This window comes from Carettochelys insculpta, chromosome 3 (assembly GCF_033958435.1).
Source record: "Carettochelys insculpta isolate YL-2023 chromosome 3, ASM3395843v1, whole genome shotgun sequence".
NCBI classification, from domain to species: domain Eukaryota; kingdom Metazoa; phylum Chordata; order Testudines; family Carettochelyidae; genus Carettochelys; species Carettochelys insculpta.
Genome location: NC_134139.1, coordinates 17,036,415 through 17,063,547, shown reverse-complemented (window position 1 = coordinate 17,063,547; position 27,133 = coordinate 17,036,415). Strand labels below are relative to the sequence as shown.

General features: G+C 39.4%; 1 protein-coding gene across 4 annotated transcripts in view; it reads left to right on the top strand.

Moving 5' to 3' along the window:
- Nucleotides 1-27,133, top strand: part of WDPCP (WD repeat containing planar cell polarity effector) — a 235,631-nt gene that overhangs the window by 59,672 nt on the left and 148,826 nt on the right. For all 4 annotated transcript variants that reach the window (XM_074989391.1, XM_074989393.1, XM_074989390.1 and 1 more), the window contains exons 2-8: nucleotides 1,699-1,782; nucleotides 3,264-3,308; nucleotides 4,320-4,370; nucleotides 7,578-7,648; nucleotides 7,905-7,964; nucleotides 21,243-21,357; nucleotides 26,711-26,844. In XM_074989391.1, coding sequence (XP_074845492.1) covers nucleotides 1,722-1,782; nucleotides 3,264-3,308; nucleotides 4,320-4,370; nucleotides 7,578-7,648; nucleotides 7,905-7,964; nucleotides 21,243-21,357; nucleotides 26,711-26,844 — 537 coding nt within the window. In that variant the 5' untranslated portion in view covers nucleotides 1,699-1,721. The remainder of the gene's footprint in view (nucleotides 1-1,698; nucleotides 1,783-3,263; nucleotides 3,309-4,319; nucleotides 4,371-7,577; nucleotides 7,649-7,904; nucleotides 7,965-21,242; nucleotides 21,358-26,710; nucleotides 26,845-27,133) is intronic.

Sequence of the window (27,133 nt, the reverse complement as noted above, 5' to 3'; positions counted from 1 at the left end):
ATCTACTTGCTCAGGGTCGATCTTCCAGAGTTTGATTTTGCAGGCCTAGTAGAGAGGTGTAAAATCAAACTCTCTGGGGTTGTCAGGCAACCCCTGTACTCCTTTATATCAACCAGGTAAGTGGATTGCAGATAAATTGATTCTAGCTACACAACTGCTGTAGCTAGAATTATGTAGCTGTAATCCAGTTAACTCCCTAGTGTAGACCAAGCCAAGGTGTTGTGTGTTTTTAGCTTGTTCTTGGATAGGACTAATGGGTTTAGGAAGTCAGCATGATTTATTTTGTCCTTTTGGGAATCAGCATAAAAGATATGCGTTCTCACTTAGTACAGTTTTGAAGTTGTTAGGCTGTGCACTGAGATATTATATGTTAGCTAAGGTGAAAGCATCTCAGGGTCTAACAGCAGACTTCACAGGACATCACTGATGAGTCTCTAATATTTTCCTCATGCAACTTTCTTGATCTGACATTTATGATGGGTGCTTGTTATGGGAGTGCAGTTCCAATTTGACCTCCTAAGCCCATCCTTCTGTGCTACTGAAACTCCCACAGCAGGACAAGGAGAGCATCCCTCAAAAATGAAAAATAAGAAGGCTACATGCAGTACCATATTAACTATGGAACTTCAAGAGTGTTGCCTCATTAAATACCATCTTCTTCTGTCGCTCGGAGTTCTGCTTTTAAGAGACTATTGGAAGCTGGCTCTGTTGGGATCCATGACCTTGTTCATAACCTCAGCTCGGAATATTTGGTGCCACAAGAGGTCAGTCACAGAGGTCCAATGGATACTACTTGTCAGAAGGTTCATGATGTTCAGTGACATGGGAGAAGAGACATGGAACTTATCCTCACACCTGTGAATGTACAGAGACAACTCTTCAAAGAAAAAAACAGAATTATAATAATTTTACAAAACATTAATCTCATAAATTGTATCTCTCTGATACCTCTTGTCCTTTTGAGTTTGTAACAATGTAATGTAACTTCCCTACGTTTCTCATTTAGGAAAGTGATCGTGTCAGCTATTTCACGTTAATTACTAGTGCAGGCAAGGCTCTCATGTTCAAAACTTTCTCTGAACTTCACTGAGTGTTTCCCATGTACAGCGCTTGCAGGGTCAAGCCTAAAAGTATATTCTAATATTCCAGGATCAGGCCTCCAAAAATAGCCTCTAATTTTGGTTGCATCATTATTACCTTGACACACACACCTGTGGTAAGGTTCTGTTTCAACAGCAGCAAGGACAAGGGTGTCAATTTAGCTCAAAATATAAAGCAAAAAAAACCTTATATTCTAAAATTCATTTTCATGTTATCTGATTTGCTGTTGCTGAATATGTCAACTTTTATATATGAATGAGAGGCAGTCACAATGGTTCAAAAAGATGTATTTTAGAACGTTGTAGTTTGTTTCTGATGCTACTTAGAACTTAAATACAAGCCATATATGCCTATAGCAACACCACACATTTACTATAAGAGTAGGGACATATTTTTTTCCTCAGGTAGCATCATTTATAGGAGCAGAAATAAGAGCAGTACCCTGTGTCTGTTTGGGAGGGGAGTTACTGTATGTTTCTCCTTTCAGAATATCACTGATGGCAGGCTCTTTTTCGATTTTGTTGCCAAGGGACTTGCAGTTTCACTAGTTGTAGAAGGTAATTGATTTGCACATGTTTTCTTTCCTTCTTTTGATAGGACTGAGTTTCCAACGCCATCAGATGTCTTTCTGCCTGGCTGAGATGCACTTGTGGTCTTTGAAGAGTACCTTACATATTGGGGGTAAAGCAGCTGTGACCAAGTTCCAACCTGTTTCTAAAACAGAATAACAAAACCTGTCAATGAATATTCAACTGATATAAAATTCTGAATACTTACGTGAAGATTATTTTTCTGCTTGGGGAAAGCAAATTATATAAAAAGAGTATTGTAGAGCGTGGTCAGTTTCTTTACTTATCTATCAAAGATCTGGAACATTCTGGTCAATATTGGAAAAAAACATTAATATTTTACATTGTCTAATTCATATTTCTTTTTAAGAAGCCATGTACTGTTTGACTAGTTTTCACTACAGTAGCTAGTTTATTGATACTTATTCATGCATTCCAGTTGATTGCAGAAGTCTCATGTGCACTTAATATGTAACAGTACTTTATTGATCATGCTCTAAGCATTTTTGAAGAAGTGGTATACTTAAGCTACATTTATCATCTTACATCATTCCAATTTTCAAAATAATTTGATATACATGACTAATTATCATCCACGTGGAGAAACCTTTATACTTCTAGCCTTGCAAGTGCTAAAATCCAATGGTCAACAAAACACTTGTTTTGATGTGTTTAATATCAAAGCCACATTAATTTGACATTTAGTCTCTATGACAGTTGCAGCAAGACAGGCTGGTAACACTAAAAACCATACAAAAATGGCTAATCAAATATTAACTCACTACTCCACACTGTTCCTTGTATTTATGAGAACAAGTTGTAATGACAACTAGAGAAAATGTTTACTAAATAGTCAGACTGTCATGAATGCCTGGGAACCTAAATAAAATAACTGAAAGTTATAAATAAAAGCATGTTATGAAGTGTTACATTTCAGAATAATGGACAGTTAGACTTCATTTGTTGGGAGAAAGCAGATCTTTAAATTACAATTCATTATTTTCACATTTCTTCGTAATTATTCAAACATTGCTTTTGCTTATTACAAATACTGTGTATAAAATCACATCTGTGGAAATGATAGCTGTGTGATAAATTACAGAACTATCTGATAAAATAACATATCACGCATGTTGCCTTTAACCTGTTGCTAGCTAACCCGTCTCTCTCAGCTCTTAGTCTAACATTCCAAACCTTTGAATAGCTTCAGAAAACTGCTGTTTTATTTTTACATCAGTCTGCCCCAGAAATGTCTTCTACTGTTTTCCCCCAATTCAGGAGTTTTGGTCAGAGTTTCTCCTGAGGCCAGGATGAGATAGGGCCGATGTGTAGAGTAAAATAATCTCTCTTTAAAGTCTAACATCTTAGAGTACCACATGGCTAGGGACTTTTTAACTTTTTACCATTGGAAAAGGGACCTGCCCACCATGCACAAGTTTTGAAAAGTAAATAGTTTAACAAGGTAGTAGTTGTAACATTGGCAGTCATCAGGAGGCTTTTTTATTTTAAAGTTGTTCATTTCATTTCATAAACTGCATTTTTTTCAGCTGGCACACAATCACAACTTAATGATATTTTCATTCAATTATATAGACGAAGACATTGGAAGCTATCAATACTATGACAAGAAAGAACCAGGTACAGTATAAATTGTATTTCAGGGTTAAAAAAAACTGTTGGCAATTTTGAAATGATCTGCTTTGGGAAGAAATTGGTTGGTTAATGGCATTATGTGTAAATTCAGCAATGAACTTCTTAGTATACATGAGTCCAAAGATGCTGGCCTAACGATCTGAATCTATTTTTAATTTTTTTATTCCAATAAACAGAAAATACAAATAAGAATTAAATAGTTTAATTGAGTGAATCATAGACGTAATGAAATGAATTTTCAATAGATATGACCAAATTCTTCATATATTTGGTAAACTAAACATCAATTAGGCCTCAGTGTGTCTATATTTTCTACCTCACAAAGAGTTGTATGTGCTGTACAGAAAAGTTAATAAAACTGTTTCATAATATAAATTTGTAGTGTTTCAAATATGACCAGTCTGATAGTGAGCTTTCCAGATTTTTTTTATTTGTTGGAATCCCAGTAGAGGGCATTGTAAACACAGAGGAATGCACTTGTGCTAGCTTCCTGGATCTTTACCTGATATCTGAAATAGGCATTTCAGAGTGAATGATCAATTTTCTTTATCTGATTAATCCTGTTAATCCTAGAAGTTTCATGATGGCCCAAAAGGTCTTTTCAGCTACAGTTACTTCCTGTTTCAGGCCAGGTTAAAGTGGAGGCTTGTGTGGGCATCCTACGTACTTAGCTTGGTGGTTAATATGCTGTCTCCATGGTTCTGATGACAGACTGACTCAGCTTCCCTCCTGGATTCAGTTGCAGCTCACTTCACTATCTGATGAGATTGGAGGCTCAGTAATATTGGCCCACCTGTTGTGCTGCATAAGCCTTTCTTTCACTGCAAATTTAAGATATCTGACTGCGAGGTGAAAAAATCAGACCTGGCTTAATTTTGCATGCATTTCTGTGTTTTATTAAAATGTCTGAATCTTCTCTTTAAAGTATTAATATTTGCTGACAGTAGTGGTGAGGGTTAACATTAATCTTTTCATTCTTTCCCCCTCTCTTTTTAGTATCACAAATGAACCATGGTTACTTAGAAGAGAAGCAACAGCTTGTGGAATGTAAGGGCGTTTTTTAGGTTACTAGTTACTGTAAGACTGCATTATTTTGTTTAACTGCTGCCCTGGCAAAATACTGAAATAATCTTTCTTCATACTCAACTTTGGGCACATAGCCTATAAAAGGAGACAGAATATTATGAAGCTAAAGAGCACAGAATAATTTACAAGGTGTAACTAAACCTTTCTCATATAATTGCAGTACTGTATATCTTTTCTGTATCGCTCAGAAAGGTAGTCACAATTCCTTCTCATTTCTCTTGCCAGGTAAAAACAGTAATAAACATAATTCAGGACTCTCTTTATCAAGATTATCAATAAATATCTTAAATAAATGAAATAATAGAAATATGAATTGTTACAAAATTAAACTTATTCCAATAGGTGTAAAGGAAACATGCTAATAATCATCTGGGTTGATAATTTGTTTGATTTTTTTTTTTAAATTTACATGGGATTCTTTCTATATTCCTACTTACCTATTAAAGACATTTTAATGATACTAGCACATCGCTATCATGGTGCTGCTAGAAGTTTATCGTTTGAATAATAAAATCTTCTCTCCACCACAAGGTTATAACCACTGCGTATTTACTCCTTCTTGTACCACATTTAGGCTATGTCTACATTAGACCCCTTCTTCGAAGGGGGCATGGTAATCAGCCTGATCAGAGAACACTAATGAAGCGCTGCAATGAATATGCAGCGCTTCATTAAGTTTATTCTCCCCACAGCAACTTCGAAGTTGCAAACTTCCAAACTTACTCCTCAAAATTTTGGGGAGTAAGGGCACTTCAGAGTGCCCGCAGCTACACGGCTTGCCAGCACTTTGAAGTCTGCAGCTTAAAAGTTGCCATGAGAAGTCCTGTTGGTGGTGCAGCAGGACTAAGTCAGGCTCCTTACCTGCAGTGGCTCTGTGCAGCTCCCAGAAGCTGCAGTTTGTCCCCACCCCAGCTCCTGCATGTAGGGACAGCCAGCGGACTTCACATGCTGACCCCACTCCAAGCTCTGGCTGTGCAGCTCCCAATGGCATTGAACACACTCAGCCAGTAAGAGTTGCGGGGGTGGTGCCCGCAGATGGAAGAGGTTGCAGAACCAGCTGGCCACACCTCTGCACAGGAGCTGGAAGTGGGGGCATGCTACTGCTTCCAGTACCTGTTTGAGGTAAAGGCCACATGGAGCGTGCATCCCAGAGCTCCCCCGACACCCAAAACCCTGCCCCACTCCTGATTCCCTGTCCTGCCCTCTGAACCCCTCAGTCCAAGCCTGGAGCACCCTCCTGAATCCCAAACCCCTTATCTTCAGCCCCCCATAGAGCCTGTACCCCCAATACAGGCCTCTCCCCCCTTGCACCCTGTGCCCAACTCTGATTCCTCTCACACACCCTGAAGCCCACATTTTTGGCTCCACCCAGACACTCACCCCCTCAGCCCAGAGCCTGTACTCCTTTCCAACCCTCTACCTCTGTCCAAAGCCCCTTCCCATACTCTGAACCTCTGAGCTCTACCTCCTAGCTCAGGGCCCCCAGACCCTTCATCCCTCTCTCACCCTAGCACATGCACTTCCCAGCTGGAGCCCTCATCTGCTCCACACCTCAAACTTCTGAGCCCGCCCTGTTCAAATGAGTGAGTGAGGGTGGGGTAGTGAGTGACGGGGGATGTCACCTCAGAGATGCAGCCATGTTAGTCTGCAGCTTCACAAATAGCAAGCAGTCCTGTGGCACCTTAGAGACTAGCAAATGTATTAGATCATGAGCTTTCATAGGTAAGACCCACTTTTTCAGATGAATGGAGTAGAAAAATAAAATTCAGGGTTTATATAGCAGTGAGGAAGAGGGGAAGCAAAGGGAAAACAGTTACCTGTCATTAGTAGGAGTGTGACCTCAAAGAAAGGGGTTGGGTACAGGCAGGGCCTGAGAGAAGGACTGGTGCAGGAGGTGATATAAGGGTGTTCATTTTTGTGAGTAGAAAATTGGCAACCCTATTAGTATGTGTAGCTACACAGAGGCTTATTGAAAAGGCGATCTTACATGCCTAATTAGAATTATCCTAACAGTTCCATTGACACTGACTTGGTCCAGTGCAAGGGAAGTTGTACGTGCATGTGCCTTTTTTAAACAAAACAGTGCAATAAGGAAGGATTTTATAACATTTCTTTTATAAATTGGTTTAATAGGAGGGTTTGAAATTGACTGTTAATTCATTTGGCTTATAAAGTGATGGCTCAGAGCTTGAAACTTGTCAGCAAACCTCCTTTAAATAATTTACACCAATACAAAACGAAAGAAGGGATTGGGGGAAAGAAGAGGTTTTTCAGTTTCAATTAAATTAATTTTTTCGTTATGAACTCTTGGAGGAAAATTGCTCTCTTATAAAATGCTTGCTTTTAATAAGCCATAAGAACCTGGTCTTTCAGTTATTGCCATTAACTCCAAAGGGAAATTTGTCTTCCTAAATATTGCAGGGTCATTATCTTAGGCCAAATGTTTCTCAATTGTCTGCTGAAAGTTCAGCATCTGAATAAAGTTAGTAAGATTGTCAGAGAACTGTAACTATCCATGATTCCTATGTAAGTGAGCTAAGCAGGCATTTATTCTGACCCTGAACTTCCTTCCTGCCCTCCCTTCCACCTCTTTTCTTTTTGTTAGCTTCCTTTGGCAGATACTTAGAACAAATTTTTCAATAATAAATGCCTAAATGGCTCAGATAGTAGTAGGTGGTGCAGTGCACAATTACCTGTTGACATCCGTGAATACCTAATTTGTGGGCACAAGTTAGTGCTTGCTTTTGGAATTTTTGCCCTTTTTGTTCATTCAACATAATAATATCTAAGATGAGTCAGGCAGGAGTTGAAAACTTGCATCTCTGTAAGCTAGAAACATTGGGTTTGGGAGACTTTCCCATAGCAAATGCTGAGCAGCTGGGGAGGATATTCTGCCCTGAGAGCTTTATCCATGATTGCCATGGTGAAATCCTGGTAGGTGAGGATATTTCATGTTAACTGTCCCTATGACAGAGCCTTTCAAAAGGATATCACTTGACAATAGAAACCATACCCACTTCCTCCCAGCGATATGTGAGTTTCTGTATATCATTTATGTTTAAGATCATTCCTATATGTGCTGTTGTTTCCCCACCATGAAAAGAAAGAAAAGCCCAACTTAAAATATAGTTTTTGACTGTTTATATGTTGTTTTTTTTTATCTGCCAGCTCGAGATTATCCTTGGATACTTAAAAACAAACGCCCAGAAAAACTACGAGATGCTCTCAAGGACCTGGAGGTACCTTTCAGAAAGTTTCAAGTATGGCAACAAGCAATCCGGTTTTCAAGCCTCTTTCAACAGCTTTAATTTTCGTAAAGGATCAGCCCTGCTGGTGATGATAAATGTGCTTTTGTCCTGTGGGCTGGTCCAAAACAGTTGCATCTTTGTCTGCGTGGCATGCTGATCTCTCATGCTTGAAAATCAGAAGCACCTTAACCACTGGTGACAATGTGTACAGCCAACTCCACTCTTTCTGTTTTCTGTTGTTCTTCAGGAGCTGATGCAAAACAGTCAGTGTGTGCTGAGCAAATGGAAGAATAAATATGTCTGTCAGGTAAAATGTTTTGACATGCTATTGAAATGTTCAGTCAGTGGAGCTGAACGACTCTTGGGTGATTGATGCTGACATGTTATCATGTTAACTGGCATAGGAACTCATTAGTGGTGTAGTTGAGGGGGTGGATTTCATTACTTAGATTTTGTTTATAAGCACAATAGGATAAAATCAAACTCTGTTCATTTTACTACCAAGAATTACTCTGTAAGGGCTTGATCTTTTGAGGCGCTGAGTGCCTTCAGCTTCCACAAAAGCAGTGGGATTTAAAGGCACAAAACATTCAGGGGTGCTGGAACAATTTTTGCAGTGGGCCATGTTGAAGATGGAACCCATGCATTGGGTGTTTATTGTTACAGCTTCAAGCTAGCTGTACGCCCAACACTCCTAGTTCCAGCACCAGTGTAAACATCTTACAGGATCAGAGCAACACATTCAAAAGAAGTGTTAAAATCTATAAACAAGCCTGGAAAATATTTTTATATTATATATTTTATGTAGCAAACCTTTACACATCTGTATCAAATCATTTACTTCGAATTTGGATACTGTGGTGATGCGAGTTACATGTGAACCTAGATAAACAGATTACACATGAAATCATAGGGCATTGTGGCAAGCTACGTACGTGCATCTGTCCTTGATATGTACTTAAATATCTATGTACTGTAGAAAGGAAACATCTGTTTACATCCTCACTAGCATAGCGCAAAGGGTAAGTGGGAACAGTATGGCATAGTAGAAGGTGTTATCCAACGTCCTGATTCCTGATTCAGCAGCTTGCTCTGGAGATATGGTTACTGTTTTATCACTTTGAACATTTCTGTACAACCCCTGTATCTTCAGTGTGTCTGGGAAAGGTGTGTCATGTTTAAAACTGAAGCTGAATTTTTTAAAGATGTTACTAATATAGTTCTTAAAAACAAACTTTGAATTTTTGCTCTTGCAAAATGTTTTAATGGTTTTTCAATGAAGCTTAAAATGAAATAGTCCCCAATTTGTATGATCTTGTTTGTTAAATATATTTAAATTACCCAAGTTCCCTGTATATTAAAGAAATTTCCAGAATTGCTTTAATGAGAACAACTTGTCAGTGAATGCTAGTCTTCCAAAACTAATTTGAAGTATCAATTGTGCAGTTAGTCATTGCCCCAGATTTTTTTTTGGGGGTCGGGGGGAAGCAGATGGAGGGGGAAGGGAAAGAGTTTGTGGATCAGAGAAGCTGAGTCCTGATCAGATTTTGTGTCCCTATACACACACCAAAAAAAATGTTTTTTCATATCTTTATTACCTCTTTGCTCTCTTGTTGTTTCTCTTTTTGTACTCAGTCTCCCCATATCTTTTTCCTTCCTGTTCCATCTCCGTCCCTTTAAACATTCACTCCTTCCAAGAGTGGAACACTTGTCCTCTGAACAGCGTGCTCCTCCTGCAGCCTGTGCTGTAAGGACTAGCTCCTTGAATTTTGGAGCCTCTTGGCCAGGGAGTTCTTCCAGACAGAATTATGTAATTCTTCCCAGAAAACCCACCACCATCCCAGATTTGTCAAGCATCTTATGAAAAACTCATTTCTCCGACTTCACTTTTTCCTGAGGAAAATTCTTCACATACAGGTCTGTTCTGGTAAAGCTATGATCTGAAGAAGTGGGTCTGTTCCATGAAAACTCATCACCTAGTAAATTACTTTGTTAGTTTTTAAAGTGCTACATGACTGCTTTTTTGTTTTAATAGAATACAGACTAACACAGCTATCTCTCTGTCACTATTCAAGGTGTGTAGGAAGTTGAGTGGGGTGTGAGAGAGAGACTGCTGTTTCTGCTTTAAATGTGTGCTCTCACACTACATCAGGAGGGGTCATATAAGGAGGTAGATAGTATCTGGTCTATGGCTATAAGTTTTCTTGAGATATATTGCTTGAAAATTAGCTAAAGGTACAAACAAAGGAATTAATAATAGTTACTTCTCTATCTTAAGCAATTTCCTTTGGCTTTCTCCAGTTCTTACATTTTGCATTTCCGATTATCACAGTTCAATGCAATTTTATACAATAAAGCAACTGGATTTGAACTTTCCCGTAATGATTTAGAAGATCCAGAGACTTCAGTAAGGTCCCCACATACGCAAACTTAATATTCGCAAATTCAATTATTTGCAAGTGGCTGCTTGAGGCCGCCACTTCCTGGGGCTCCGATGGGGAGCCCCAGCAGCTGCTGCTTCCCCAGGGCTCTGAGCCACCTTCCCCCTCGCCCCCTCCGTATTTGTGAAAATCAGCATTAGCAAGGGTTCTGAACATGGAACCCTGGCGAATGTTGAGACCCTACTGTATTCAGTCAAAACTTTTGTGTTACCCTGCATTCCATTGTCCTCATAGTAAACTGTAGTGCTTCAACAAGTGAAAATAAAACAGAAGAAAATGAATAATTTGGGAGAGTACTTCTCAGGTAGGACAATTGGCAAAACACCTACTTATCCCAATTTCTTTTCAGGTCATACAGTATCCTACAGCATGTTACTACGTGTTTTCCCTGTGGCACCTGATGAAAGTGACAGGATTTCCCCTGCCCTTCATGAATTGCTCAGTACAAGATGTGCAAAGCATTGTGGTCTCTTACAGTATAATGCCATGTGTTTGGATCAGTGAATTATAAAAAATAAAAATACTTATTTTATTAGGTGGAATGGAGTAAATTCAAAACATACTTGAAGCAATAATTTGATGATATTTTTAGAAGCATCACATAGCAAAGTAAAAAAAGTTTAACAGTTTATTTATAAACTTCAAGTGAGTGTATAATTAACTGTTTCAGCATCTATTTCTGTCACTTAAATGATCTGAGTTATGTCATGTAATCCATTTATATGCCACTCTGGGTAAAATAGCTTTTGCCTATAATAGAGAAGAATATGTTTCCATAAACTTGCAAAGCAAACAAACTTCAGGGATAGTGAAAAGTAAATTACTTGACCAAATAGTCATCAAATGTTAATAACTTGAATTGCTTCCTGATCTTGGCTTGATTTTAATGGGTGACTGGATGTTGAAAGATTTGGTATCCTAATGACATTCTCAGCCGTTTAGTGCTTTTATCATGGACTGCTGGCAGATGTCATCAATAAAAATATAACAACTTAAAATATTGCAAAAAATCAATAGGCATGTATTTTTCTAAATTTCCCATTGTGTGCAAATCCTTCATTTTGCTGACTGAACCATATTTCCTTTCTCATGGTGATCTGCCACTATCATAGCCTCTGTTTGTGGCCTTTGCTCTTTTGGTATGGTGGAAGCAGTGAAAAAGAATGTAAGCCAGTACAAGTTCAATAAGGCAATCACATGAAAGACTGGCGTAATATGTATGAGATTCTGTGGTCTTGTTTACACTTGCCCCCAACTTCGAAGCGGGCATATGAAGCAGGGTGATGGGAGATTACTAATGAAGTGCTGCGGTGAATATACAGTGCTTCATTAGACTAATTCTCCCCCATGGCAACTTCAAAGTGTCAAACTTCGAAGTGGTGACATGCCTGTAGCCACAGGCACTTTGAAGCCTGCAGCTACATGCATGCCGGCACTTCGAAGTTTGAAACTTCAAAGTTGCTGCAGGGGAGAATTAGACTAATGAAGCGCTGCATATTCACCGCAGCACTTCATTAGTAATCTCCCATCACCCTGCTTAACATGCCCTCTTCAAAGTGGGGGGTAAGTGTAGACCCAGCCTGTGGAAGTAGGTACAGGCCTACTGTCCATAAGCTATGGTACTTACTGGTCTGAGAAAACCTTTAGTCCATCAATGTGCTCCCTCTGCAGAGTCTCCAGCCTCTTTCCAACCCAGGAAACAATAAGTCAGGGGCCAGATATATTCATGCAAATGCACACATACAGCTATTAAAATTAAATATGCAATCATGTTAATTGTGTGTGCAAGTGACAGTATGACTGCATGCACAGTACTGCAGTTACACACAGAGAGCAAGAATGCATGCAAATTATATGGCCATTTGCATGCACACACTTCTGAACATCTGGCTTCAAAACTCTAAATTGAATCCGGCTGCATTCCTTTGCCTAGAATTACCACTAAACCGTAGCGTTGCCCTAGTTCTATCCTATTTTTTAAACTTTGATTTTGTGTCTAAAATCTACTCTCATCACTTTTTCCTATATCATAAACATCGGAGGGACCAGAACTTCTGTGGAAATGGGGAGAGCCACTGGCACCAGAACCGGGGGTGGGGAAAGACCAGGGAGCTGTGCCCACCTTTTTTTACATGGACGCATTTTGGGGATGGTGGGCAATGTTGCCATTTCCCCCAAACTGTGACCCTTGGACATGGGCAGAGAAACAGTGGTAGGGGCTATGCATTGCAGCAGTGGAGCTGAACCCCATTATCACCTGCCCCTCCGCAAAGGGCACCCCTTGCTGGTGCTGCTCCATGCCTGCCCCAGGTGTGCAATTGGGGGTGGGGACAGTACCCAGCTATACCCTTGTTAAAAAGTATCATAGAATCATAGACCTGGATGGGACCTCAAGAGGTCGTCGAGTCCAGCGCCTGCCCCAAGCTGGATCAACCCCAACTAAGTCATCCCAGCCATGACTGTGGCAAGCTGGGACTTAAAAACTTCTAGGGAAGGAGATTCCACCACCTCCCTAGGCAATGCATTTCAGTGCTTCACCACCCTCCTGTTGAAGTAGTTTTTCCTAATATCCAACCTGCTCCTCTTCTTCTGTAACTTCAGACCATTGCTCCTTGTTCTGCTGTCTGTCACTACTGAAAACAGTTTCTCTCCATCCCTTTTAGAGCTCCCCTTCAGGAAGCTGAAGGCTGCTTTTAGATCACCCCTCAGTCTTCTCTTCTGCAAACTAAATAAGCCCAAATACCTCAGCCTCTCCTCATAGGTCATGTGCTCCAGCCCCTGAATTGCCCCATGGAAATCACCCTGCCCCCCCCACCCCCAGTTTTAGTGCTGTTGACAAACCTGACCCTAGAAGTTTTACATTTACATACTTTTCATTGTTAAAAAATCTATTGGCTATGTTATTTATACTGCAGTCCTGTATGCATGTGTGTGTGTGTGTATATATATATATCTATATATATCTATATAGATATATAAAAAAGAATAGTTCTAGTATCAAATAGAAAATGGGTGAGTTCTTGCAAACATTACCTAGACGGTACTATGATCTCTTTTTTGAAAGGATTGTAGTGATATTCCATTTAAGAGAGCTTAGTAGAGGCCTAAAAAACTGAATTCTCTTCTTTAGCCTGGTCCCTAGTAGTTCTTATAGCATGTGAAAGTGTACCATGTTAGTACTGTAGTTCTAAACCCAAAGTTTGATGACCTATGATGAGCTGCTAGAATAATCCTGTAATCTTCTGTTGGTTGTTGTCAAAAGAAGAAAATAAATAGACCATAAAAGGTGCTTTGACAGAACAGAAAGTGAATAAGTCTTTATAGTAAACTTGTTTATAAATAAATTGCTCCTTTCTTCCTTTTCTGGTCAGGAATAACAATTTAAGTTAGTCTCTTAATTTCACTAATACTTTAATTAGAATTTGCTGCTAATAAACTGCAGCTACTTTTCACCTATGGTATCATTCCCTAACATTCTGGAATGCTTCGAAGTCTTTTGCCACAAAAATGTGAATTCAGTACTGTGAAATGAGGCCATTTATTCAGCTTTAGTGTACAATGTATATTTGCAAAACTAATGAGCGCTAGCTGAATAATTTTGTTCATAACTTCTTGATTTTTATATGCACATTTCAGTGTAGGATTAACACATGCCAGTATTTACATATTTTATTGTTCGAATGCAAGGTAGCAGAAGTGAATATTGGCAGCTAATAATAGGAATTTTACATTTGTATTTGATTTATGTAAGTTGCAATTTGCATATGCACATAAATGCTTTTAATGTTATGGTCATTTGCCAATTGAGAGCTTAATTATGTGCTGGGATATAGAGCAATATGTACTGACATGTGCTATTAGCTGTTGAGCATGTGTACAAAGTAAGCTGATTTAGCAAGATATATGGTGACACATGCCAGGGTGTCATGTCAGAAATGAAGATACTAGGTGAATAAAATATATGAGAAGTTAGTACTTCTTGCCAGCTGGTAGCAAAAGGACTGTCCATCATATTAAATTATTTGCTTTCAATCACAGCAGTTAGTTCATCACGTTGGTAGAGATCCAGGGCTAAACTCACAAATACATTGATTGTTGTGAAACATTAATATCTAACAACACTAACCTCAGCTGTACTGAGCAAAGTGACAGAGTAATTACAAATGGGGTGGAGGAGAAAAGCAACCTGTAATGCAGAGGTAGGTGAAAACCCTGTGATCCTGCTTGACGAGAATTGATTTGCAATTCCAGGCCCCTCTTTACACATTCCCTGGTCTGGGTTGGACTTTATGACTTGACTTCAGTGGAACTTAAGTGTGTACTTAAGTGCCTTGCTGAATAGGGCTATATCTACACTATAACTTTATTTCAAAGTAAGAGATTTCTAAATGGATATTTCAAAATAACCCAACCAAACACAAAATGCATTTTGAAATAGCATTTCTGGTCCATAGTGCTATTTTGAAATTGTGCCATTGGAGCCTGTTATGGCCTATTTCAAAATAGGCATTATTCCTCAGGGAATGAGATTTATCACAATCGCAATAAGGCGCCCACTATTTTGAATTTATTTCAGAATAGCATGTGTGTCATTTTGACAATGCATAAGTTATTTCAAAATAACTACTGTTATTTTGAGATTACTTGGTGGTGTAGACATAGCCTAGAGGAGGATTGAAATACATGCCTCAAGTTAAACTTGAGCTTAAATACTTTGTTATTTTGGGGCTTAAATTCTCCTTGAGCAGGCTTTGTTCTGCCAATATTTATCTGTGCATTCCAGAGGGCCATTTTGAGTATTAGTGAATGAGTGGAGGATGAGATGAGTCTAGCCTCCAGAAAAACCTTCGAAGTACCTGTCTGCAGCAGGTGGCTAGCCCCTGGTGACATACCCCAGGTATGCATACCCCAGTGCAGCAATGGGCAACCTAGGCTACTGAGAGGAATGAATGAGAGGCCTCATGAATCAGCAGGCCACAGGACTGTCATAACCAAGATGGGCAGTTTTGCTAACTGCACCCACATACCTAGAATTTGCAGGGTGTGCCAATTCAACTGTAGCAGCACTTTGATTGGATGCAGAGGGAGTGCATGGCTCTCCCAATAAATTTGTGTGCAGTCAGCGTGCATCTCTTTTCACAGGCCCTTGTTTTACATGCCAGTAGGAAAAAAACTACAGTGATGGAAGCCAGCGGAATCTGGCAACCAAGCATGTGGGCAATGGTAAACAAAATGTCTTGTAAGCCACATATAGAACTGCAGTGAGCCACAGGTTGGCCACCACTGATCCAGTGAATAGCTGTGTCACTTCAGTCCTCTAATCTGGGATCCCCTTTATACTGCTTTCCTCTTGTTGCCTCCACTCCTGTACTGCTCACAATAGCTTCTGGCATGTAAGTCACTCTCAGCTATGTCTGTGTATTTGCAGCCTGCCAGTCAAGCTCAGGCTTATACCAATCTGAATTATACTGCAGGATGAACCCAGCACACTCTCAGTGCCAGATTTTTCCCCAAAAAGGTACCTCTTGTACTACCCTGATCTCACCTGGGCAATACAAGCTCATAGTTACACCAAACTCTTATTGCACCAAAATCTTGTTACACCAACTCTTTAGTTCAAACACACTGGTTTAAATAAAACAATAAAACAAGTGAGTTTAACTATCCAGAAACAGATTTTTAAGTGAATATAAGTAATGAGGCATAAAAGTCAGAAATGATTAGAAGAAAAAAAGACAAAATACAACTAACGTCTAACTTCAGCTATGTTAAAGTCAAAGCATTCTTCCCTGCCCTTACCTAGAGAGACATGGTAGATACCCCTACACTGTAAAATAGAGAAAGATACCCAAAAGAACATCTGATTCACCTGGCTCATCCCACTGTCCTCGTCTCTGATGTAAATTCAGAGCACCACACCACCTCGCTATTTGGAGAACGGGTGATTTCTAATACCCTAAGATCGTAGGAACTTTTCCAGTATGAAAAGACAGACTGACTCCCAAGCACAGGAATTTGTAGAGCACAAGTGGTGGAGAATTTATTTATACAACCCCTTACTCAAATCTCCCTGCAGTTTAGAACTGAAGGATTTGGGCTGTTTTGCCCTCGTATAGCAGGCTTTTGTTTTTGCTTGCTAGATAATCCCTGGCTTTTGAGAACTTGCACAATTCAGAAGGTTATGGAGAATGTCTCATGGTAAATGTATTCCTTTTTGTTCTGGTGGTTTGTTTCTGTGGTTTGGTCAATTTTTCCCTCCCTCTACTTTCTCTGCTATATTTGTTAGACAGTTATAACTAACTGTAGTCAGACCTTCCTGGACTCACATTATCAAATTGGAAATAAATTGTGATTTTATCTACTCTAACTGCAACATAAGGATAAATTGAAGTTTTGAAAAGTTTTAATAAAAGCTACAGGAGTGTAACTGTGTCTAACATTTTTACAAGGACAGAACCTTAAAGGACATCGTTCATGACTGGGGACTCTCTTGACGTGCTTTCAGACTAACAAAATACTAGTTTTTGTCTGGATAGGAGGTTATTAATTTTCTGCTCTCAGTGTACATTTTGCATGGGCAGGCCTGCTTGCTTTGTATGTAAAATGTCATGTCAATTAGTTTTAAAACCCTATATAAATTAACAGAAAAGTGATGGATTGGAGAATTTCTGGTTAAAAATATTAATAAAGGAAAGAGGGAAATAGTACATTTGTTTATATGGTCTGTTCACGGGTGCAGGTTATATAAGATTAATACTCATGCATTAAGATATGCATAACTGCCATTTAGCAAAGGTATATGTTAGGGGCAGAGATGAGAAAAAAAAAGACAGCAGAGATAGATAATCAAATCTGTGTCCCTATTGCCTCCTGTACTGTACAGTCAAAGGAAGTCATTCATTCTCTTCCCTTTCAGTCAAAATGTGGAAAACACATATCTCAAAAAGTATCAGAGGGGTAGCTGAGTTAGTCTGTATCTTCAAAAACAACAAGTCCTGTGGCACCTTATGGACTAACAGATATTTTGGAGCATATGCTTTTGTGTGCAAAGACCCACTTCGTCATCTGAGCTTATGCTTGAAAATATCTGTTAGTCTAGAAGGTGCCAGAGGACTTCTTATCTCAGAAAGAAAATTCATAAGTGAAAATATCTCTGTCTCTGACAACATATTATGTCCATATAAATTAGAAATGGACAAATTCTCAGGTCATCTAATCCATGCCACTATCAGTTCAGGTTTGCTCCCAACTATGTATTTCCTTCTGATTTTGCAGTTCATTTGTAAGAGTCTAAAATAGTGGTGCTCCTGCTGCTTCCTCTGGAAACTATTATACCGTTTAATAAATCTCACTGCAAGGGGAAGGTTTGCCTGGTATTCCATCTAAAAGCATGCTGTACATCAATGTTTGTTTCACACTTGTGACAGAGAATAGACGTGAGTTATTGCAATAACATCTCTTTGAAAATCAAGGATTTACCTGGCATTAAATTTTAAAATATAGGATCCAAAAAAATATAAATATTTGAATTAGAAATATAAATACATTCGGGGACCCTTAGCCCCTGGAAGTCCTTCTTGGTACTACTCCAGTAATGCAAAGTGGACTTTAAATTGCCGTAATGCAACAGCTGAAGATCCCTCTGATGTAGAGGAAATCTTAGCAGGCTTCAGATTGGCATAATAGTGGCATAAAGAGTAGGGCCAAAGCACCATGCGGTCCAGGAATCGATGCTGGCAGAGCAGATTCCAGAAAATTGATGGGGGAACATGGTGGAATGAAGACAGACACAGGGCTAAATTTAAGCAGCAAATTTACATTATTAACTTTATTACCAGTGGGGCAGGGCATCTCTGTATCCCTCTAATCTTCTGTACCAGGCTTTTAAGTGAGTTCAGAGGGGTGGGTTAAATCAGAGGGTTGTTGTGAGCCTAACAGTGGGCAAGTAGGTAAATGTTTATAGTGTGTCAGAGTAATCCGTAACAATAAATGTTTAAGGGGTATGGTGCAAAAAAAGAGAGACTTATGAACAGAAGTAGTTTGAACAAAAAGGCTTTCTGGTCTAACGTAGGGACCATTTTGAGACCATAAACATGAAAAGCATGGGGCTGGAAATCAGTGAACCAGAACTGAAAATTAGTTCTAACTGGTGAACAAAATAATGAGGGATGGGCTATTTTTCATTCATCACTGCCTTTGGGTATCCTCGGGAAGATATTTGGAAGGGAGAATTAATGGGTATGGATACTGGCTGGTTGAAAGATGGGAGAACAGGAATGAACAAGCCTCCCAATTATGGCTGCCACCCTTTCCATCTCATAGGACCCCAGGATCCATTCTGACACCATTGGGCCTTCATTGTCATAGTCCCAAATGATCTCCTTTGCATTCCTTATCTTATTTTTTCTCTTTCCTGTCCCCCTGTTTTTGCTGTCTGCCTAATAAGATTCTGGGATAACCAGCCAAGACTCTATTCTGCAACATTTTGTTAGTCACTGACCAGAAAGCCAACCAAAAGCAAGGTACTAAATAGTCCAGTGTTAGTACAAGTTGAACTTCTCCAGTCTGGATCTCTCTTATCTGGCAGCATCCATAATCTGGCATGCTTTTAGTTAGCTGGATGTCCACTTATCATAGGTGCAGCCAAGTTTTCCATGGTCCCCTGAAGTTTGTTTACAGCCACAGGTCCTGGTTCTCGGTGTTTGGTGCTGTTATTTAGCTTTAATTTACCTCTAAATGTCTTCCAAGAGCCCAGTAAGCAGTGGAAGTGTTGGTAATGTGCCAGACAATATTGACCTCCCATGATACAGCAAATTCTCTCATTTGGCACCAGTGAGGTTCTGAGGGTACCAGACTGGACTGGTATCCTCAGAACCTGACTGGACAGGTTCAACCTGTGAAAGTTTGCCTGTCTTTGGGTGATTAATAAGACTGTGTGCTGTGTCTGTGTTTTTCCAGCCTAAGGCTGCAAGTGAGAAACAGCACCAGAGACAGAAACTTTTCTTTTCCCCTTTGTGTGTTTGTTTTGTCTTCAAGAAACCAGGATTGGGTTTTATAAACAGCCGCAAAACAAAAAACACAAGCCACCAACTGCCACTCCACCATATCTCAACTAACTTATCTTTTCTCCAAAAAGGAGAATTGGTGCCATCTTTAATATTATCTCAAATATTGTCCAGATAGGGAGAGTTTCCTTCTAAACACTCTCCAGTTCAAGGGAAACGACACAAGAAATGTTGTTAATAGTTTACATTTCAAAGGTTTTAACTGTTTTGTCTTCTTTCTATGTCTTTAATAAAAGATTAAAAAGCTTTTTGATGATGCATTTGCCATGTTAGACACTGGGCTGAGGTTCTGTGTAACAGACCCCAAAACTGTTACAACTGTTTCCTGTTTGACAGAGATATGACAGAGTCATATTAACACCTTACACTCTTTGCACCCCATAGGTGTGTCTACACTACAAAAATAACTTTGAAGTTGCTTACTTCAAAGTACAACTACACACAGCCTACTTTGAAGTTAAACTTTGAAGTAGGGCACTACTCCATTCCTTCGAGGTAAGGGAAAATGTGTGTAGACTCTCTGCATAGACGCACCCTTAGTGCCAAGAAAATTTGGAGAGGGGGAAAGTACATATCCTCTTTGTAGATGCACTGAGCAAAGATGAGGGGATTAAACCCACCTTGCTGATTTTCATCAATGCTTTTTCACAGGGTGCTGTAAAAAATGTGAATTTTGGCAACCAGTTCATTTATATATGGATAAAGAGACCCAAATTATCCTTCGCTCAGCCCCTTTTTAGCAGGGTATTCCAGAAAATAATGTTGTTGGTTTTTTTTAATCTTAATCATGATTTTATATGCTGCTTTTGCTGCAGTATCCTGGCACAGTAGTGTCAGTTGACAGTGAAGCAGAGGTCTCAGTCTTTATTCTGTATTACTTTGCAATGGTGGATTTAATTCAAACTCTTATGACCTTTTTATGGTTTAATAAATCAAAAACAAAGCTTCACTTGCTTCTCCCACTAACCAGCACCCCCATGCCAAGCTATAGCATCAGAAAGGATTGCTATTCACTGTTTGACTCAATCTGCAGTACAGGTTGAAGCTCTCTAGTCCAACACCCTTGGGACCTGATTGTGAACATCCAGAAAGGAGAAATCAAGTCAGATCAGTCAGGGAGGATGTGGCCCATTATCAATAGTTAATGTGGAGATGCGAACATCAAGAGCAGAGAACCTGCTTTTGTAATGGGCCAACCACTCACAGTCTCTGTTCAATCCTTGGTTGATGGTGTCAAATTTGCAAATGAATTGCAGCTCTTCAGTTTCTCTTTGGAGTTTATTTTTTAATTGTTTTTGTTGTAGGACTGCTACTTTTAAATCTGATATTGAGTGTCCAGGGAGATTGAAGTGTTCTCCTATGGGTTTTTGTATGTTACCGTTCCTGATGTCTCTTGATGTTCACAACTCCACATTAACTACTGATAATGGGCCACATCCTCTGTGACTGAACAGACCTTGTGAACTCTAGTCCTCCTTTTAACTGAGACTCCCTCTTTAACCCCTCCTCTGAACTCCGCCCCCACACGCATCTGACGAAGTGGGTCTTTGCCCATGAAAGTTTATGCTCCAAAATATCTGTCTATAAGGTGCCACAGGACTTTTTGTTGTTTTTGAAGATACAGACTGACTCAGCTACCCCCTGATACTTCTCTGAGGAATGAAATGCAGAGGGGAAAAAAACCCAGTGTGGCTTTGGTCCTTAAAAAATACACTTGCTGATTAGACTGGCCTCTTCATTCAGACAGGGCAGGTTTTCAATCACAATTTTCAACAGCTGAATTCAGTGTGATCCCTGCAACATATGGAGATTTTGGGCCCATAGTTTTGAAGCAATCAGCGAAAGTAGTTATTGTACACATGGAATTTATAGACACGGTGCTTATTCTATTTCTCTTTTTCTCCGATAAAGCTTTTACACTGCAGAGACTATATTTTGTTGGCCAAGAGAAAAGCCTTCATGTAATTTTGTGTATTAGATTCCTGTATAATGGAGAGAGATGTTAATATGTACTTTGGAGCATTCCAGTTTCTTGATTATTGTTTCCTGACATCTTATTTTCTGGCTTCTTGGATTTAGCTCCTCTTTCCTTCAGGTGTTCTGGTGTCCCTAAGCATTTCTGGGCCACAGCTGGAGAAAGTGGTGATTGACAGGACCCTGGTGGGGAAGCTCATCTCCGACACCATCACTGATGGTAATTACACCCATGTGCAAATCAATTGCCTACATTAACAATAGAGCAGGAGAAACAGTATGTCAACAGGTAGAATAATTATTGCCACTGGGGACTTGCAAACACAACAAGTAATTGCATGTAATGCCATAGTTACAACCCTCAGGACCAAGAACAGTTTGTGAATAATACTTAACATCAGAGTTTTCAGTTTTGTCAAATATTGAATGGTATTTTTTTAAATTCAATTCCTTGCATATTTTAAACACTAGTGCATGCAGTTGTTTGTGTGCTTGCTTCATACACTGGGGAAAGGGACAGAATCAGATATGAATGAAATAATTAAGCAGTATTTTTACATATACAAAGTGTTCAGATATCAAAAATGTCAGGACAGTAATGCACATATAGAAGTGTTGTGGCTGAATTTCTAGCTTGCCGGCTCCCAAAGAATCAATCAATGTTTCTAAATATTTTTGCTATTGCAGTGAGACGTGTTTATTTCAAAATCCAGTATACATGAAATATATCGGTTTTCAACAGCTTTGTAATATGAAAGTCTTCTTTATTTTTATTTTTTAAATGTTCCACTGCACACCTCCAGTGGAAACTGTAATCAACCATTAATATCCTGGCATATGAATGATCAAGAATATGCAATTTCAGTTCGTTCCTGAGTGGGTATGAATTTTACTCTGAGTACTCAAAGTTTAAGTCCAAGTTCTGAATTTTAATATGAGCGTACATCGGAGTGCATGAGAGCTGCCCTTCACATTTGGGGTTATGGGCCAAGGTCCACAAAAGGGACATAGGTACTATGACTATCATTAGAATGCTCTGGGTTTCACAAATTTTTAAAATTAAAAATTATTTAATCTTCCAATCATAAATTAATAAATATTAACAATCATACCTCTCAAAAAATTGTCACAATCAAAACTGTACTGCATAGTTAGGGTTACAAAACAATCTCCATTCCATCCTTTGTTTTCACTTGCTCATAAATTTCAACTTTCACTTTAAATATGCTCAGTTCCGAAAGTGAAATATTTGTTAAAGTTTGTGCTAAAAAATGGCAGAACTATTTATGCTTAATGAGAGACAGAGAAAATGTCTTTTTCACATTTTCAAAAGCAACCTTATGAACATTTTGGACATCTCCAATGCCCAGACAACAGGTGTTGATAGTTGAATAGCCATGTTTGAGAAGCAGCATATAGAAGAAATTTCTCCAGAAAACATTGGGTTTAATTTGTCCTAATTATTAATCTTCCACAGTGTTTTATATTTGATTTGGTTTCACATTTGGGTTGGTGTGTGTGGTGTTGGCTTGTTTGTTTGTTTGTTTGTTTTGTTTTAAGGGGGGACGGTATGCTATCATAAAATGTGTAGCAAAGATTGGCGATGCGGCACATGCATTAACTTATCTACAACAGAAATGTCCAATCGCACATGTGAATCAGTTTATGCAATTTTAGAGTGAAGCCCAATAACTTCACTTAACACACTATGGATTTCGGGCTCAATCCTTTAGACTGATCCAAAGTGGCAGACATGCCCATGCAGAACCCCGTTGAAGTCAGTGGAAGTTTCACTGGGCACGTGGATCAGATTGCAGGATCACAGCCTAAATATACAACAGAGTATATGGAAACTTGCTGCCATACAATGACACCTAAATTCCTTTTCCTGGTGAACTCCCTGAAAGAAGGTTCAGCTGATGATTGAAAATAAGCTAGTATGCGGTATCTAACAACTTACAGAATTACAGAATCACAGAATCATAGGGCTGGAAGGGACCTCAGGAGGTCATCTAGTCCAGCCTCCTGCTTCAAGCAGGATCAACCCCCACTAAGTCATCCCAGCCAGGACCTTGTCCAGCCGGGACTTAAAAACCTCAAGGGACGGAGAATCCACCACCTCTCTAGGCAACACATTCCAATGCTTCACCGCCCGCCTGGTGAAGTAGTTTTTCCTAATATCTAACCTACACCTTTCCCTCTTCAACTTCTGACCATTACTCCTTGTTCTGCCATCTGACACTATTGAGAACAGTTTCTCACCCTCCTTTTTAGAGCTCCCCTTCAGGAAGTTGAAGGCTGCTAAATAATTTCTCATTGCTCTATGGTATCTAATAGCTAAGTGCCTAAATCCAAACACATCAGTCCTTTTTAGCAATGATATATGTAGAAAAAATGGCAACTTTACAAAATCCTATAAACATGTGTAACCTTTAAGATCCCTTTATTGTATGACTGGAGAAGTAGTGCACTATCCTAAAATTATAGGTTGTAACACAGTGAAAATCAAATAAAGATCAAAATTCAGGTTGCATATATAATCATAACTTTAATATTTCCTGACTTTTGAGTGGTTAGGCATTTAACCATAATATTCTATGAATCATAACTCTGAGCTATGGAATATGTACAAGTTTGTGGCTGCAACTCTGAATGGGAGGCGGACTTATTCTTTGTTAGTTTATTATATTTTTTATAATATAGAATAGAATTAGCTAACTAAAGAAAAGATTGGTGTGGGGAAATACCCTGTTTACATAAATCAGAGCCACATACCTCATAGAACAGGCAGGATAGTGTTAACTATCATCCATATCTTTTGACATTTTGAAATTCCTAAATTCTGTTGAAACCATTTGATCTCATGGCAGGCATGTGGTAAATTCATAGCCCAGTACCCTGTCTAATATTGAAAAATTGCTGGGACATTATGACCCTGTACAGCTGCATTCCAGTTGTCTTGAAGGGCCTCTGTGGTCAATGGGATAGCTAAGGTCAACCATCATTTTAGGCCTATTCTGGGACAGGAAGTAGGCCTTTTCTTTTGTGTGCTCGTCTTGGCAGATATTCCAGATTTCCAGGTATTGATGACAACTGAATGTCCTGAATATATGCCTGATTCAGGAGAGAAGAATTATGAATGGACTGCAATCCCTTTGATCTTATTCCCCCTCCTTTTCTTTCCAACTCTCTCTTGAAATCTTTTCCGACACTGAATCCTATAATTTAGTTTTGCACCTCAGCTATCACCAGGTGGCTCTGAATGACCCAGCTGTGCTGCCAGCCTAAACAATGAGTCACATTTCCTGTTCCCCCCACCATTCAACCAATCTCCAGGCAACCAAATCTTCGCAAAGACTTGAAGAACCAACTTTCTCTATTCACCACTCCCACCTGCTCATAGGTCTCTGATCTCTGCTCTGCCTTTAGACCCAAATTTCAGGAGTGTTCTGAGGTTTGATGTAGACCTACCTGTAGTACAACATCAGTATTTATTTAAAGTTAATTTCTAGTAATATAAGGTATGCAACTGCGTATCTGCAAAGAGGCCTTGTTACCATTCTAACTTTTCATGTACATTAAAATGTTTTCTTGTACGTTAAAATCTCAACTGTAGAATCATCAAAGGGACAATGTCAGGTAGTTTAGACCCAAACCTTTGTTTCAAAACTTAGTATTAACAGAGGTGCTTTTGTGAAAATTTTAAACATCAGGGACCATATTTTGTTTAAATCCATTTTCCTTTGACATTGGCATATCAAATGTTGCAGAAATCATGCAATACCTGACAATCTGAAAGTGCGGCTTTAAAATTGGCTATAAAACAAAAGCAAAGGTGACTAGTTTATTTTCATGGTTCAAGCTGACTGTAATGTAAAGAGTAAGCTATCAATATCAATTATTAAAAGTAAGTCATGCACATTTCTATATATTAAAGAACTTAGGGTATTAGTCACAGATGCAAGACATTTATAAAATAGATTTTTTAACCAGGTAATTAATTTTTTTAAAATTGATGGTGTCTTTTTTTGTAAAGGTTTCTGCCTTTAACTCTTGAAAATAACTCTCACCATTTTGACTACAGTCATGGTTCTGCCCAAAGAGGAATTCTCAGTCATCGGGTACTAACCATCAAATAGGCTGGCTGAATACTCAGACCTCCTCCTACAGGAATTCACAGTTAAGAGAGCTGTGCAATGTTTAGGGCACTGGACTCCAAAAGAAATTTCACAATCACCACACACATTCCTGCCAGGTGCCACCCTCCCCCTGCCAGGTACTACCCCCCTGATAGCCAGTAGGGAGGGGTAGCTCACTGGTTTGAGTATTGGCCTGTTTAAACCGAGGTTTGTGAGCTTGATCCTTGAGGGAGCAATTTAGCGACCTGGGGGGCGGGGAGGGGGAGAATCTGTCAGGGATGGTGCTTGATCCTGCCAAGAGGGCAGGGGACTGGACTCGATGAACTTCTGAGGTCTCTTCCAGCTGTATGAGGTGTGTACACCACCTCTCCCCAGAGATTACTCACCAGAGCTGTGCTGTGTGAGCTGCAGCTAGAGCTGCTGCTGCCTGTGTGAGCAAGCCGCAGCTGGAACGGCTGCTGCCGCACAAGTGAGCTGCACCTGGAACTATGTGGCAGCCTGCCTGGGCCACAGGAGGAGCCATGTCCACCACTGCCACCACACGGTCAGCCGACCAGGTGCTGAGGCACGTGTACAGAGCAGGCAGAGGGCTCTCCATTTATTTCACCACACTTCAGTTACCTGTTCACCACATGTGACGAATGGGAAGCATATTGAACACTGTAGGTTCAGGGAAACCCAAAATCATTGGCAGTGTTATTTTGCACATTTTCTTTGTTAAGCTGTGTTTGTAGTGCTAGTTAATCTATTTTACATTTAAATATTTCAGTTTATATTAGATGGTAGCACAATTGCATGAGCAGTTTCCGCACTTCTCAGGAGTATGTCCACGCTTGACATGCGTTTGATTTAGATCAAGAGCACAGAGACAACATGTGAAATTGTCAACGGCTTCATTTTTGCCCCAAACAAAAGTGTTATGAGGAAAATCGTTTCCAACTGCCGGGGTAGCCCTTGGAGTCCTACTGCTACCCCATCACTTATTTTTCATTCTTGACTGGAGATATAAAATTACCAAATCCATCTCAAACAATGATTTGCATTTGACCAGCCCAAATATAGTGTTATACAAAACCACAATCCCAAAATGTCAATGAGCTTTGCTTAGGGCAAGGGACTAACAGCAAGCACCAAGATGAGGCTGGTGGATGGGAATAAAACATATGTCTGATTAGAGTGACAACTTGGCATAAGATCATTTATTCAGGTCTATTTAAGCTGACTACTCCCTAAGCTTTAGTTCTCATTTCCAACAAGGTCCTGGCAAGATGACACATTGATGTTTTTTAGCAGATTACACAAGGTTCAGTGTAATAGTTAAGACATGTTCGCAAGAAAAATTGCTTTTTGCAGTGTCTCAGTGGAGAACTCAGTAATTTGGTTTGTTATTGGTAGTAGGTATTACAGTGGTAACAATTTTTATTTGTTTTTCAGCTGTTCTTACAGACAGTTTCATCATCTTGTCATTTTGGGAGCAAAACAAACTCTGCTTTATTCAGCTTACAAAGAAGATGGGGTCTCCTGATGGAGACAAAAGGCTGGAAAAACTCTCATCCTTGGATTTTAAGGTATAGCTGTCAGTGATGTCTATAAATACCATAGTAACTTTAGGTTATGGACCACTAGCACTGACTGGTAGAGTATTGCACAGTAAAATGCTTGCCCCTCACATCAGTCTTTACCTGCTGTTCTAAGCAAAAGTGGTTTTTATTGCAAAGTCAAAACATAGCTAAACAGAATTGTAATTTTTATATCATCTTTAAAAATTGCTATGCCAATGAGGTCCAATTTTTCATATATTTAGTGTAAGATTGTTACAAAGCTGATTAAGTTGAAAGTAGGAAGTGGGATATTTAA